Source organism: Pleurodeles waltl, chromosome 4_1, assembly GCF_031143425.1.
Source record: "Pleurodeles waltl isolate 20211129_DDA chromosome 4_1, aPleWal1.hap1.20221129, whole genome shotgun sequence".
Classification (NCBI taxonomy): Eukaryota; Metazoa; Chordata; class Amphibia; order Caudata; family Salamandridae; genus Pleurodeles; species Pleurodeles waltl.
The window spans coordinates 31,159,350-31,175,675 of NC_090442.1; the positions used below are offsets into that span (position 1 = coordinate 31,159,350).

The 16,326-nt window shown below is 44.9% G+C and overlaps 1 protein-coding gene across 1 annotated transcript in view; it reads right to left on the reverse strand.

The window, feature by feature from the left end:
* Positions 1–1,108: 1,108 nt before the first annotated feature.
* The window catches only part of LOC138287316 (zinc finger protein 271-like), a 56,755-nt gene continuing 41,537 nt past the window's right edge, over positions 1,109–16,326 (reverse strand). Inside the window, exons 2-3 of the mRNA XM_069227669.1 lie at positions 5,957–6,127; positions 1,109–5,843 (exon numbers count right to left, since the gene is read on the reverse strand). Of these exons, the coding sequence (XP_069083770.1) occupies positions 4,012–5,181 (1,170 nt within the window). The 5' untranslated portion in view covers positions 5,182–5,843; positions 5,957–6,127 and the 3' untranslated portion in view covers positions 1,109–4,011. The remainder of the gene's footprint in view (positions 5,844–5,956; positions 6,128–16,326) is intronic.

Consider the following 16,326-nt stretch of genomic DNA (forward strand, 5'->3'; position numbering starts at 1 on the left):
TTTGTGCAACTTCGGCGAGCACCGTTTCACGCATCCTCGTAGTGCCTGTTTCTGGCACTTCTCCGGGTGCTACCTGCTTCAGTGAGGGCTCTTTGTCTTGCTCGACGTCCCCTCTCTCTGCAGGTCCGATTTGCGACCTTCTGGTCCCTCCTGGGCCCCAGCAGCGTCCAAAAACGCCAAACGCACGATTTGCGTGTAGCAAGGCTTGTTGGCGTCCATCCGGCGGGAAAACACTTCTGCACGACTCTCCAAGGCGTGGGGGATCCATCCTCCAAAGGGGAAGTCTCTAGCCCTTGTCGTTCCTGCAGTATTCACAGTTCTTCAGCCTAGTAAGAGCTTCTTTGCACCAACCGCTGGCATTTCTTGGGCATCTGCCCATCTCCGAGCTGCTTGTGACTTTTGGACTTGGTCCCCTTGTTCCACAGGTACCCTCAGACAGGAATCCATCGTTGTTGCATTGCTGATTTGTGTTTTCCTTGCATTCTCCCTCTAACACGACTATTTTGTCCTTAGGGGAACTTTAGTGCACTTTGCACTCACTTTTCAGGGTCTTGGGGAGGGTTATTTTTCTAACTCTCACTATTTTCCAATAGTCCCAGCGACCCTCTACAAGGTCACATAGGTTTGGGGTCCATTCGTGGTTCGCATTCCACTTCTGGAGTATATGGTTTGTGTTGCCCCTATCCCTATGTTTCCCCATTGCATCCTATTGTAACTATACATTGTTTGCACTGTTTTCTAAGACTATACTGCATATTTTTGCTATTGTGTATATATATTTTGTGTATATTTCCTATCCTCTCACTGAGGGTACACTCTAAGATACTTTGGCATATTGTCATAAAAATAAAGTACCTTTATTTTTAGTATAACTGTGTATTGTGTTTTCTTATGATATTGTGCATATGACACTAAGTGGTACTGTAGTAGCTTCACACATCTCCTAGTTCAGCCTGAGCTGCTCTGCTAAGCTACCATTATCTATCAGCCTAAGCTGCTAGACACCCTATACACTAATAAGGGATAACTGGGCCTGGTGCAAGGTGCAAGTACCCCGTGGTACTCACTACAAGCCAGTCCAGCCTCCTACAATTATTAAATCGGACATGTCTTCTTTATATCATGGGCAGAGTCAGACGCGGTCCATCAGGCAGCTGGGTTGGACTCTTCAGTTCTTGAAGGCAGGTCGCGTTCCATGGCAGCACATTCGTGCCAGAGAGATCTTTGTCTCCTTTAATTTGACTCGTCAACAACAGCTGATGGCTAAAAAGGAAGCGACGTATGTCATGTTGAATATTGAAAAATTGGAGAAACTGCCTTTCACGGTTGCTGGGATTCCGTCAGCTGAGTGGTTGATTCATGGGGTTATTAATCTGCCTATCTCCACTCTGCAATTTACTTCTTGTTTGAAGCACATTCCGGTGGGTAGATATGAACTATTGGGAGACAGTTACATACACGAGGTGTGGGAGCTTCCCTTTCAATACAGATGTATTAATAGTTTGAGGGAGGTTTTTCTTAGCGGTAGTGAATGCGAAGCTTCTGTCAGCCATTCTATGATTTGTAAACGGCTGTCCTTGCACGGAGTGTGTAACGCTTCGATTGCTAACTTAGCTTGTTATCTGAAGGGAGTTCCAGTCCCGGTTATTAAAAACACTTTCCAGGTGCTTTCTAACGGCAGTTACATTATTCTTAACAGCGAACGCTGCTGTGGCATGCGTGCCGGAATAGTTTACGTTGTCGTTGTCAACAAGGCCGTTACGTGCTGCGGGAATGTGTTGTTTCCCCCCACTCAAATTAGGGAGGTAGCGGACATCTGGCCTCATATTGCTACTTCCAAGGTTAATTTCGACAAGTTGAATCGACTAAAGGCTCTATTGTTTCAAAAGCATGTGGCCCTTACATCTGCGAGCGAGACCTACGCACTTCAGGTGGCAAGGTCATCGGCAGAAATACAGTCCCTTTTGAATACTAACTTTCCAAGTCACTTCGGTGAACTTGTAGGACGTATATTTAATGCATCCAGCACTGCTGGTATTGCACATTTTTTCAAAGCCGTTGGTGTTGGTTTTGCTCACACCTTCTCTTCCATATTCGGTTTGATACCTTCGGCTATACACTCTATTTTCGGAAGCATTTTTGGGGGTTCCCGATTACTTTGGCTTTATTGGCTGGAGTCTTGCTGTTGTTGCTATTTTTTCGCAATGGCTGTCCCGCCACAACGAGATCCTATATTGCTGCTCCCGTCAGCGCAGCTGTGTCGTGAACGCATGATGCAGCATTTTGGAGCAACACTCCTGAGCCATTTGGAGTGTGACTGGTCTCTGTCATTCCGACCGGTTTTGGATTGTGTGCAACCCGTGTTTCGATGCCTTTGGTGCTCGTTTGAACATGCACTGGCTCTCTGTCTCTCACTGCAGCATCCTCCAGTGGTCGATCCTGATCTGTTGATGTTCCCGCTTAGGGCTCATTCCCAGTCTTGTGCACTACGGTTGGGTTTGCTTTGTGAGGCAGTTTATGAGATTCCCTTCCTGGAGGAAGATGGTTTTGTCTCATTCATAGGCCCTGCACGGGGTGCCGCCCTGTCTGGTTTTGGGGCTTTGGAACACACCTGCTCCATGGTACTTTGTGGCGTGGATCTTCCGATATTGACATATATCGAAGTGAAGGAGCTCCTACTTTCTATTGCTTCTGTTTAACAATTGGATTTTTTCCCTCTCCTGCAAAATTGACTTTATATTGAATTTGGCTTTATCGTCACATGTTTCCTAAATTTATGACTTTGTTGTCTTCTGACCTTGTCGAAATATGTATATAATTTTAGGTATTGTTTATATCTGGGGCACATTTTTATTATTGGAACCACTTGCTACCGACAAGGGGAGGGTGTAGTGTGGTTAGTTTTACGTATCCTTTGCGCGTTAGCTTCAGGCTTTAGGCCTTTGTGCACTTTGCCCTGGATGTATTTTATTCATTTGCTTGCAGCTTAGAGCCTCTGTGCACTTTGCTCTGAATGCTTTTTATTAGGCTTCGTACTGTTATTTTTCAAATAGCCAGTTCTACGGTTTTGTTATTTATTCATATCACACTGTTTAGCCTACTTCAGCACTGGAGTTCTCACTCTGTGCTTCAGTCAAGGATACAGTCTGGTACATTGCCGAGAGGCCTGGTAGGAGTTTAGACTTGGCATTCCTGCGTAGGGACATTTTGTGATCACGCTGACATGTTAGTTATAAAATCACTTCCTTGTCCCAATACAAGCAAGAGGGAGATTCTGACCAGGGAACCACAACTAGATGCTGACTGCCTCGTTGCAGATGCTGAACCAAGATCACAGGCCTTTGCTCAGGTATGAGGGTTGATGTCTCCCCAGTGATTCAGAAAGGCAAGCTAGAAGCTTAACAAGCTGTGCTCAAAATAGATCAAGCAGAGGGAGAGTAGAAACTAATAGACACAATGATAGCTTTGTTCTTATGTTTTACTCTCCTGGTGACTATTTCAATCCTACTGTGTTGTATGGTTCTGGTTATTGCGGCTCGCGCCTTATTATCTAAAATACAGTCGTTTTATTAAAACATTATATAAAACTTATACTGTCTTTGTCATTTGTATATGAGATCATACTGTAAATGAGACAGTTGGTTTGGATCTGAGTGACCATGACTTCCCTGAGAAGTTCCAAAGATGTCATGCGCTCAGCTGCCTAATCATCTCTTCCGTTTTGGAGAAATGAGGCACTGCTAGTTAGCCGGAGCAAAACCGGATTTAGGGTGACAGAGGTCCTTCCAAGTGGGTCCGACTCAGTCCCCCACACCGTGAACGATCCTGCTACCTAGAAATACAGTAGTCTCATTTAGGATAATGAGAGCCCACGCAACACTCCTTCACTTGAAGACTCACTAAAGCTACTTATACAATCATTGAAACAGTATGTTTTTTTCCCTGTGTGTGTTTGCTGATGTCTTTGGAGTTCCAATAACTTTTAAAAGTTCTTTATACATTTAATGCACTTTAATGTTTTTCCGCAGTGTGTGTTCGCTGATGGGCTTGGAGGTATGATAACCGGCTAAAGCTCTTCACACATTCACTACATTTGAACGGCTTTTCCCCTGTGTGTGTTTGCTGATGATTCCTTAATGTCGAAGAGTCACTAAAACTACTTCCACATTCACTGCAATCATATGGTATTTCTCCTGTGTGTGTTCGCTGATGAATCCTTAATGACGACCGGCGACTAAAACTACTTTCACATGTATTGCAGTGGTATGGTTTTTCTCCTGTGTGTGTTCGCTGATGACTCTGTAGGTATGATAACTGGCTGAAGCTCTTCACACATTCACTGCAGCTGAAAGGCTTTTCCCCTGTGTGCGTTCGCTGATGAGTCCTTAATGTCGAAGAGCCACTAAAACTACTTTCACATTCACTGCAATGGTATGGTTTTTCCCCAGTGTGTGTTCGCTTATGCTGCTTTAGGTTTGATAATAAACTAAAGCTCTTCACACATTCACTGCAGTTGAAAGGCTTTTCCCCTGTGTGTGTTTGCTGATGAATCCTTAATGTCGACCGGCGACTAAAACTACTTTCACATGTATTGCAGTGGTATGGTTTTTCCCCAGTGTGTGTTCGCTTATGCTGCTTTAGATTTGATAATAAACTGAAGCTCTTCCAACATTCACTGCAATGGTAAGGTTTTTCCCCTGTGTGCGTTCGCTGATGATTCTGCAGTGCTGAAGATTTACTAAAGCTACTTCCACATTCACTGCAATGGTAAAGTTTTTCCCCTGTGTGCATTCGCTGATGTTGTTTTAGGCTTGGTAAAGAACTATAGCTCTTCACACATTCGCTACATTTGAACGTTTTTTCCCCTGTGTGTGTTCGCTGATGATTCATTAGTGTTGACGGGAGACTGAAACTACTTTCACATTTATTGCAGTGGTATGGTTTTTCCCCAGTGTGTGTTCGAAGATGACATTGTAGAGATGATAGTCGACTAAAGCTCTTCGCACATTCAGTGCATGTGAATGGTTTTTCACCTGTGTGCGTTTGCCGATGGTGCTTTGGTAATGATGACAAACTAAAGTTCTCGCTGCGTGTGTCCGATACTTCTTTCTTGGTTTGTGTCTCTGGATTGGGTATATATCTGTTTACATCCCATGTCTGGGCTTCCTGACCAGCCAACATGGTTGATTAAGTACTTGTTATTCTCACATTCCCTGTGTGAGAATGGTATTTGGGACGCTTGGTTTCTGATTTAACAATTAAGGTCAATGGTCGATTGTACCTTTAGATTGGATAATGGTTTTACACAACGGCAGGTAAAGATACATCCTCCTTCTGGTTAGTGCAAACTGGAACAGCACTCTGTATTTTGGATTACAGAACCCCTCTTTCCTTTACACTTCAGTTGTCTGGCTCCACTCTGTTGTGCTTTCCTGTCGTTGCTGTGGTTTGGCCCGAAAGAGTGTGCAATACACTTACAGCACTGAAAGATGGTTTGTTATCATTTTAGGGAGCACAGCACTTCTGTAACCACATCATACCGATCCCAAGATCAAAGCTGGTGATGGACACTTGTTTAAAAAGGAGGTGGTTCGTCAGTGTTGTTGACCTAATTTCATTTCTTAGTCTTGTGGCGTGCAGGCCCACAGCAGAGACTCATACAGTCACTGAATTGGCCTTGACTGCTTCTTCATGGATCCCTCACTTTATGTTCAGGTTCGCCTGTCCCTGACTGCACTGATGTTTTCTTGTATACTGAAGCTCCTAATTTCTGCCCATGTTTTGCCGGTTTAAAGTGCGATCTTCATTATTCATAATTATTCTGTGCCTCCAAGGTTTGTTTCCTGTTGGATGTAAAGAGATTTAAAATCACTAAAAGGAACCGTAATGGAATGTGAATACACAATATTTAACTGGTTGTAAAAAACATCTCTTCTTTGCCATCTTTGAAACTTACCAGGGATATTTCACCATACGCAGATATTTAGCTAAGTGTTCTATTGATCACGTCACATCTTATTTACTTCTGAAACGGAGGTGATTTATCAGTGTCCACAGAGTAACATAGTAAAGAACTGGTGCTTGCGTAGTACCCAGATACTAGTTACAGCTTTAGCAAAAACAGGTCCTGGAAAGAGAGACGCACTTCATTAACCAAGAAACTCTTCGCAGACTGGTGCATAAGGACGCGTTACTGTAATTCATCAACACTGTTTTTTAATTGATTTATGTTCTCTCTTTTGAGTCATGTACAAACTAATTAATAACTCAAAACATGCTTAATTGAGTAATACTTTCAAATGCAAGGTGCATGTGCACCAATTCAATGGACACAAACACATTGTAAAAGAACTGCATCCTACAAGGCAAAGTGCACATTGACACACCCATGGACGGTTTGTGTGTGCTAGAAACACAATGGAACCCACCCGTGAGCTAGTTATACAGAGACAGAGCAGCGCATTAGCAAACCCTTCACTAAACATCGCATGAGTCCTGTTCCCTAACAGCCGCTGTTCCTTCTCTTTCAGAAATTATATGACAAAGGTAACTTTTCAGGGAGTATATAACAAAGGTAACTCTTCAGGAAGTATATACCGAAGGTAACTCCATTAACACTCTTCTTCACAATGCGTTCCTCTTCACATTGGATCAGGATCAGCAACTCCTGTCTTACCTGGCTATTTGTTGTGTTATATTCGCCACTTCCCACAGAACTCCTGTGGTTCATTCAAGCATTTCCGGTTTCTTCAAACCTGGAAGATTGGAATATTATTGTGATCTGAGGTCTACTTTGTATATAATATTCATTCATCTCCCTAAAGCTCGTGCAACTTACACGGCCTAGTTCTGGGCCTGACAAGAGATTCTTTACTTCTTCCTAAAGTAGACAGTGTGGGGATCCTGTTGCATTTCAAGCTTTAGCTCCTTCCAGGACTTTTTTTGTAAGAGAGAATGAGGGGTTTAATTATAATGCCATTGCCTTAACATTATGCATGCAGATGGTGGAGTTTTTTTTAATAATTCAAATTTAATGCTTAATTCAGATGTGCTTAAGTTGACATGAGTAGGCCCTAGACAGCCTCCACTGACATCATTTCACATTTACTGAAAGAAATGTGCACTTTTATTTGACATGAGTGGACCTTTCCATGTGCATGTCTCTTTTCCACTTGAGAAAAATAAGCAAAATGGAAGCTCTCTTGGTGACGTCTGTGTGTTAATAAAATACAAGTGTATAAATTTGCCTTTTCTAGATGAAGCAGTGTTCAGGATGTTCCAGTTGTTGCACTATTCAAGGCCCTTGTCCACAGCTGAAACAAGAAAGCCATTCATGCCCTCCACAAGCCAGGCTTATCACAGCCCCAGCAACCAATCGCTCACATTCCTAATGTGGCTTGACTCCACTTGCACCTGCCTGTGAGTACAACCAGGGCATTCTGGACTATTTTAAGAAATAACATTATTGCATTCTTCTAAAGACCTACCATACGGACAGGATATATCACTTTCATGGATATTCTCCCAGATCCCATTGAAGAACATATATTTCCACTGAGTAGTAACAGAGATTCAGCCCTGAAAAGGTAAAATTGGTGAAACATGTGTCAACTGCCTTTGATCTTGAATACACCAATTCATCTGTATTATAAGGAAATGATGAACATCGGAAGAAATATGAACATAAAACGAGTTCCAAACACTTCAATGTATTAGAACTTATTTTTGGACTTTTATTTTGTTTGGACTTTATATGAGTGCTTTGGTATAATTACCTAGGACCTTTTAAGGGTGGATGTGTTTGTCAAATGAAGAGATTCACTTCCTAGAGTTCTGTTCTTGCTTGATAGCTCACGCCTTTGTAAAGAGATGGCGGTGAGTTTAGACGTCAGTGGAGGGGACAACGTGCTGATCGCACACATCGAACAAGGCATCCATGAGCTGTGAAAGGATCGTGGATGGAAAAGGCTACTCGTGAGATCCCAAGCAGCAAACCCATAGTAAGCAGCTGAATGGTAAACATTCAACCCATGAAACATCTCCAGGAGGTGGTGCACAAGAGTGAGTGTGCTTATGTTTGGCTCCATGAGTCCCAGAGTCCAGGATACTTTAGCCCATAAATCTATTTGTGCATCTTTATGTAGTGCAAGCCTGGAACCAGGTTATAAAGAAGACAAAGGAAAATGAAGGTAGATGAAACAAAAAAGTGTACAACAGGCACCTGGAGTGTCAGTGGATGAAGGATATATATACACAAATATCAATCTACAAATGAGTGAAAATAAAAACAGAGAAAATCACTGAACAACAGGATTCACCGGAAGAAATCAGTGAACGATTTCAGTGTAAAAAGTCAGTGGCAGGAAACTAAGGTGCTGCAATAACGGATATAAAAGCTAAAACAACAGCGATTAAGAACAGAGAAGGGAGTATGGCACAGGAGGTCAGAGCAAATGCTGCTGAAAGAATTCAAAAGGTGCAGTTACAGAAGGATTGGGCATCAGAAGCTGAAATCCTAAGAAAGGAAATTAGTAATGGGCAGGCTGAGAAGTTTCTTTCCTGAACCTTTTCCTGGGGGAGTCCCTGGATCAGATTGAGAACCATTAGCTACTTTTTCACCAGATTGGGCACTTATGGCCTTATCCTGTACTCTAAGCATGTTAATTAACAGTTCTAAGGAAGGATTCTTCCCTACACTCAAACCTCTCTCTATGCAGAGACTCCTTGCTCCTTTCCAGCTAAGGTGATCATATGCAAGTTTGGACAGTTCAACATTTTGGCCTGTGCCAGACATTTTTTAGAGAGAGTTAAAGTGATAGAAAAAGAGAAAAAAAAAATTCAGAACTTTTTGGAAAGACAGAAAAAACTTTTTAAACTTTTAAGAACTTTTTGAAAGTTTAGAAGTACTTTTCAGCACTTAGAAAAGAGTGAAAAGAGGAAATGCAAAACTTTTTGGCTATGTGTATATACACTGACCTTGTTTTGTATATTTTTCTCTTATGAAAAGTACAATGACAAGAGTGGTAAGTAGTCTCAAGCACTTATCCCACCACTGCACAACCAATGTAGGAGGCTGGACTGGCTTGTAGTGAGTACCAAGGGGTACTTGCACCTTGCACCAGGCCCAGTTATCCCTTATTAGTGTATAGGGTGTCTAGCAGCTTAGGCTGATAGATAATGGTAGCTTAGCAGAGCAGCTTAGGCTGAACTAGGAGACGTGTGAAGCTACTACAGTACCACTTAGTGTCATATGCACAATATCATAAGAAAACACAATACACAGTTATACTAAAAATAAAGGTACTTTATTTTTATGGCAATATGCCAAAGTATCTTAGAGTGTACCCTCAGTGAGAGGATAGGAAATATACACAAGATATATATACATAATAGCAAAAATATGCAGTATAGTCTTAGAAAACAGTGCAAACAATGTATAGTTACAATAGGATGCAATGGGGAAACATAGGGATAGGGGCAACACAAACCATATACTCCAAAAGTGGAATGTGAACCACGAATGGACCCCAAACCTATGTGACCTTGTAGAGGGTCGCTGGGACTATTAGAAAATAGTGAGAGTTAGCAAAATAACCCTCCCCAAGACCCTGAAAAGTGAGTGCAAAGTGCACTAAAGTTTCCCTAAGGACAAAATAGTCGTGTTAGAGGGAAAATGCAAGGAAAACACAAATCAGCAATGCAACAACGATGGATTCCTGACTGAGGGTACCTGTGGAACAAGGGGACCAAGTCCAAAAGTCACAAGCAACTCGGAGATGGGCAGATGCCCAAGAAATGCCAGCGGTTGGTGCAAAGAAGCTCTTACTAGGCTGAAGAACTGTGAATACTGCAGGAACGACAAGGGCTAGAGACTTCCCCTTTGGAGGATGGATCCCACACGCCTTGGAGAGTCGTGCAGAAGTGTTTTCCCGCCGGATGGATGCCAACAAGCCTTGCTACACGCAAATCGTGCGTTTGGCGTTTTTGGACGCTGCTGGGGCCCAGGAGGGACCAGGAGGTCGCAAATTGGACCTGCAGAGAGAGGGGACGTCGAGCAAGACAAAGAGCCCTCACTGAAGCAGGTAGCACCCGGAGAAGTGCCAGAAACAGGCACTACGAGGATGCGTGAAACGGTGCTCGCCGAAGTTGCACAAAGGAGTCCCACGTCGCCGGAGACCAACTTAGAAAGTCGTGCAATGCAGGTTAGAGTGCCGTGGACCCAGGCTTGGCTGTGCACGAAGGATTTCCGCCGGAAGTGCACAGGGGCCGGAGTAGCTTGCAAAGTCGCGGTTCCCAGCAATGCAGCCCAGCGAGGTGAGGCAAGGACTTACCTCCACCAAACTTGGGCTGAAGAGTCACTGGACTGTGGGGGTCACTTGGACGGTGTCGCTGGATTCGAGGGACCTCGCTCGTCGTGCTGAGAGGAGACCCAAGGGACCGGTAATGCAGCTTTTTGGTGCCTGCGGTTGCAGGGGGAAGATTCCGTCGACCCACGGGAGATTTCTTCGGAGCTTCTGGTGCAGAGAGGAGGCAGACTACCCCCACAGCATGCACAAGCAGGAAAACAGTCGAGAAGGCGGCAGGATCAGCGTTACAGAGTTGCAGTAGTCGTCTTTGCTACTATGTTGCAGGTTTGCAGGCTTCCAGCGCGGTCAGCGGTCGATTCCTTATCAGAAGGTGAAGAGGGAGATGCAGAGGAACTCGGCTGAGCTCATGCATTCGTTATCTAAAGTTTCCCCAGAGACAGAGACCCTAAATAGCCAGAAAAGAGGGTTTGGCTACCTAGGAGAGAGGAAAGGCTACTAACACCTGAAGGAGCCTATCAGCAGGAGTCTCTGACGTCACCTGGTGGCACTGGCCACTCAGAGCAGTCCAGTGTGCCAGCAGCACCTCTGTTTCCAAGATGGCAGAGGTCTGGAGCACACTGGAGGAGCTCTGGACACCTCCCAGGGGAGGTGCAGGTCAGGGGAGTGGTCACTCCCCTTTCCTTTGTCCAGTTTCGCGCCAGAGCAGGGGCTAAGGGGTCCCTGAACCGGTGTAGACTGGCTTATGCAGAATTGGGCACCTCTGTGCCCAACAAAGCATTTCCAGAGGCTGGGGGAGGCTACTCCTCCCCTGCCTTCACACCATTTTCCAAAGGGAGAGGGTGTCACACCCTCTCTCAGAGGAAGTTCTTTGTTCTGCCATCCTGGGCCAGGCCTGGCTGGACCCCAGGAGGGCAGCTGTCTGTCTGAGGGGTTGGCAGCAGCAGCAGCTGCAGTGAAACCCCAGGAAGGGCAGTCTGGCAGTACCAGGGTCTGTGCTACAGACCACTGGGATCATGGAATTGTACCAACAATGCCAGGATGGCATAGAGGGGGCAATTCCATGATCATAGACATGTTACATGGCCATATTCGGAGTTACCATGGTGAAGCTACATATAGGTAGTGACCTATATGTAGTGCACACGTGTAATGGTGTCCCCGCACTCACAAAGTTCAGTGAATTGGCTCTGAACAATGTGGGGGCACCTTGGCTAGTGCCAGGGTGCCCTCACACTAAGTAACTTTGCACCTAACCTTTACCAGGTAAAGGTTAGACATATAGGTGACTTATAAGTTACTTAAGTGCAGTGTAAAATGGCTGTGAAATAACGTGGACGTTATTTCACTCAGGCTGCAGTGGCAGGCCTGTGTAAGAATTGTCAGAGCTCCCTATGGGTGGCAAAAGAAATGCTGCAGCCCATAGGGATCTCCTGGAACCCCAATACCCTGGGTACCTCAGTACCATATACTAGGGAATTATAAGGGTATTCCAGTAAGCCAATGTAAATTGGTAAAAATGGTCACTAGCCTGTTAGTGACAATTTGAAAGTAATGAGAGAGCATAACCACTGAGGTTCTGGTTAGCAGAGCCTCAGTGAGACAGTTAGGCACCACACAGGGAACATATACATGCACACCTATGAGCACTGGGGCCCTGTGTGACAGGGTCCCAGTGACACATACATATAGGCCACAAACCTATGAGCACTGGGGTCCTGACTAGCAGGATCCCAGTGACACATAACAACCATACTGAAAACATGGTGTTTTCACTATGAGCACTGAGGCCTGGCTATCAGGATCCCAGTGAGACAGTGAAAACAGTGACAAACACCCTGACATACACTCACAAACAGGCCAAAAGTGGGGGTAACAAGGCTAGAAAGAGGCTACCTTCTCACAGGGCCACATTCTCCCTGCTTTTGGAATGGAAGGAGTTTCAGTTCCTTTTTTAAATGTTACCAGACAGGAGGTGGTCACACAGCTGGTTAAAGTACAAGGGTCTTGTTGAGTTGTCAGAAATTAACGAGTCACTGACTGCTCTTTCCCCACCATATATTTTAAACTTTTATGCCAAATATATGAACACAGCCATGTGTAGGCTTTGTGGGTGATGCAAGCTGTCTCTACCTGTCTCTACATGTGCTCTCACTTCAGTAAGAGCTCTCTTGAGAGTTAACAGCGCAGGAGGGTGGTGGTCAAAGCATTTTTGTTTCTTTCTTTCTACCTTGCAGTGGTCCAGAAATAAAACAAGCAGCTGCAGGAAGATCTGCCCTAGTGGTGGACCTGCTGGAGAAGGTTGCACAGTGTGGACCAGCTGGAGAAGGTTGCACAGTGTGGACCAGCTGGAGAAGGTTGCACAGTGGTGCAGCAGCTGGAGAAGGTTGCACAGTGTGGACCAGCTGGAGAAGGTTGCACAGTGGTGCAGCAGCTGGAGAAGGGCTCCCTTATCATCCATTCTGATGAAATAAGGATAAGGTAAGAGAGGCAAAGCCTGCAGTCACTTGGAGTTGATGTGATCAAGTCTGGAGAAAACAAGGGTTTGAAGTTGGTTCTACCGTATAAATGGCCTGATGTTCCAGAGTAACGTACGGCAGTAACATGCATTCATACTCACAGCATTAAATTGAGATTGTTGATTCAGTCTGTTATTCAGGACGAAGCACAATGATCGTGCATTGCTGTCAACAGCTGGTTTACAGACCAGTATGATACAGGAATTGATTGCAGCTGTGCAGGTAGGCTGGACTTCTTAGGGCAGAGTATCAAGAGCTCAATATTCACTGGGTTCGGTTTCAAGTGATGGGCTGTCACATACCATGGAAGAATATCTAACATTTTAGAGCGCAGGAACACACTAGGGAGAAGAGATCTTGAGGTGCATCTATGCCATCAGCATGGTAATGGACAAGGATCCCTGGTCAGCTGAGGAAGACCACAAGAGGTTTCATCTAGAGAAGGAAACACATAGGGGGCAATACTGGACTCTGCGACCAGCAGCAATTGATTTTTAAAGTAGAAGGTGAACTAGTTAAGAATGACACCACTGATGCTTATTCGATATTTAAAAATGTGGGCTAGAGAAGCCTGAATGACAGTGTGAAAGGCAGTGGATAAGTCAGGGAGAACAAGTAGACGTCCACATCCAGTCTGCAGGTTTTCTGAACCTTTACCATTGGGAGGCTTAAAGGTTCCGGTTTTGTGGTTTCTAACCTTCCTCTTCTCCTGTGTCTTTGTAATGTCATTTGTCTTTGATGCCTGGCTACCTGGCTGTGTGCTTCTTCCTATGTGTGCAACCTTTCCTGTTTCCAGCAATTGTTATGTAATTTTATGTAATGTTATGTTATGTGTATTAGTAAAGCACACTGTCACCAGTGTGGGTATCCTAACGTTGAAGCAGGTGAATTCTAGCCTGGCCTGGGATGGGGAAAGGTCTATTTGAAGAGACAAGCCTTCAGATTCTTGCACAACTTAAGAATTGAAGTAGCAGTTCTGATGTGTAACAGTAGGTTGTTCCAGGATTTGGGAGCTGTGACAAATTGGGTTGTTGGTTAAGTGTGGTAAAGCCCTTCTCAAGTAACATCCACGATCCTTGTCAGCGTGAACCACAGTCACTAAATTAACCAGTGCTTAACCCTCTGGTAGCCTTGCAGAAAAGAAGTCAGGCTTAATCTAGAGGCAATGTATAAAGCGTGTATGCAGCACACAAAAAGCAATTAAGGGAAAACAGAACATGAGAAATATCCTACACCAATTTGAAAATATATAGTACATTTTTAAAAATTATTTGAGACCAAAATGACAAATTTCCAATAAGTAGGATCAGATTTATCAATTTGTAAAGTTTTAAGTGAAAACTAGTGCGTAAAATCTCAAAAAGCTAACTGCAGACATCTACTCCAGTGTGAAGTCAAAGGTTATGGCCGACCACAATGTCCGGCCCCCTAAGCGGATTGGGCCCGGTCTCCGCTTACCTTTGGGCTTAGAAGGAATTTTGAAGAACAATGTCTTAGAATGTAATGTTCAGCCAGGCAAGGCAGCTAGCAGTGTCCGAGGAGGAGGCATCCTCATCAGGGAGCCGCTGGACGAAGTCTCAATGAAGATTCCTACGTTCAGACTTAAGGCCATATGTGGAAACCGTCTGACTGCAAAAATGCTTTGCATATGCAGAAATGCCAAATTATGATTCAGTAACTTGTTACAGAATTGCAATTTGATTTAGCGATACAGTATTTGGAAGGGAAGTGTTTAGGGTGTCCCTTCCAAATACCAAATTGAAGAACTTTGTATGATTGTTTTGCGACTGAATTATGATCACAAAACATTCATTTTTCAGCAACTACTTAAAAGGTAGGGGTAACTGTAGGAGGCTGGACTGGCTTGTAGTGGGTACCAAGGGGTACTTGCACCTTGCACCAGGCCCAGTTATCCCTTATTAGTGTATAGGGTGTCTAGCAGTTTAGGCTGATATATAATGGTAGCTTAGCAGAGCAGCTTAGGCTGAACTAGGAGACGTGTGAAGCTACTACAGTACCACCTAGTGTCATATGCACAATATCATAAGAAAACACAATACACAGTTATACTAAAAATAAAGGTACTTTATTTTTACGACAATATGCCAAAGTATCTTAGAGTGTACCCTCAGTGAGAGGATAGGAAATATACACAAGATATATATACACAATAGCAAAAATATGCAGTATAGTCTTAGAAAACAGTGCAAACAATGTATAGTTACAATAGGATGCAATGGGGAAACATAGGGATAGGGGCAACACAAACCATATACTCCAAAAGTGGAATGTGAACCACGAATGGACCCCAAACCTATGTGACCTTGTAGAGGGTCGCTGGGACTATTAGAAAATAGTGAGAGTTAGAAAAATAACCCTCCCCAAGACCCTGAAAAGTGAGTGCAAAGTGCACTAAAGTTCCCCTAAGGACAAAGAAGTCGTGTTAGAGGAATAATGCAGGAAAGACACAAACCAGCAATGCAACAACTGTGGATTTCCAATCTAGGGTACCTGTGGAACAAGGGGACCAAGTCCAAAAGTCACAAGCAAGTCGGAGATGGGCAGATGCCCAGGAAATGCCAGCTGCGGGTGCAAAGAAGCTTCTACTGGACAGAAGAAGCTGAGGTTTCTGCAGAAACGAAAAGGGCTAGAGACTTCCCCTTTGGTGGACGGATCCCACTCGCCTTGGAGAGTCGTGCAGAAGTGTTTTCCCGCCGAAAGGATGCCAACAAGCCTTGCTAGTCGCAAATCGTGCGTTTGGCGTTTTTGGACGCTGCTGGGGCCCAGGAGGGACCAGGAGGTCGCAAATTGGACCTGAAGAGAGAGGGGACTTCGAGCAAGACAAAGAGCCCTCACTGAAGCAGGTAGCACCCGGAGAAGTGCCAGAAACAGGCACTACGAGGATGCGTGAAACGGTGCTCGCCGAAGTTGCACAAAGGAGTCCCACGTCGCCGGAGACCAACTTAGAAAGTCGTGCAATGCAGGTTAGAGTGCCGTGGACCCAGGCTTGGCTGTGCACAAAGGATTTCCGCCGGAAGTGCACAGGGGCCGGAGTAGCTGCAAAGTCGCGGTTCCCAGCAATGCAGCCCAGCGAGGTGAGGCAAGGACTTACCTCCACCAAACTTGGACTGAAGAGTCACTGGACTGTGGGGGTCCCTTGGACAGAGTCGCTGGATTCGAGGGACCTCGCTCGTCGTGCTGAGAGGAGACCCAAGGGACCGGTAATGCAGCTTTTTGGTGCCTGCGGTTGCAGGGGGAAGATTCCGTCGACCCACGGGAGATTTCTTCGGAGCTTCTGGTGCAGAGAGGAGGCAGACTACCCCCACAGCATGCACAAGCAGGAAAACAGTCGAGAAGGCGGCAGGATCAGCGTTACAGAGTTGCAGTAGTCGTCTTTGCTACTATGTTGCAGGTTTGCAGGCTTCCAGCGCGGTCAGCAGTCGTTTCCTTATCAGAAGGTGAAGAGAGAGATGCAGAGGAACTTGGATGAGCTCTTGCATTCG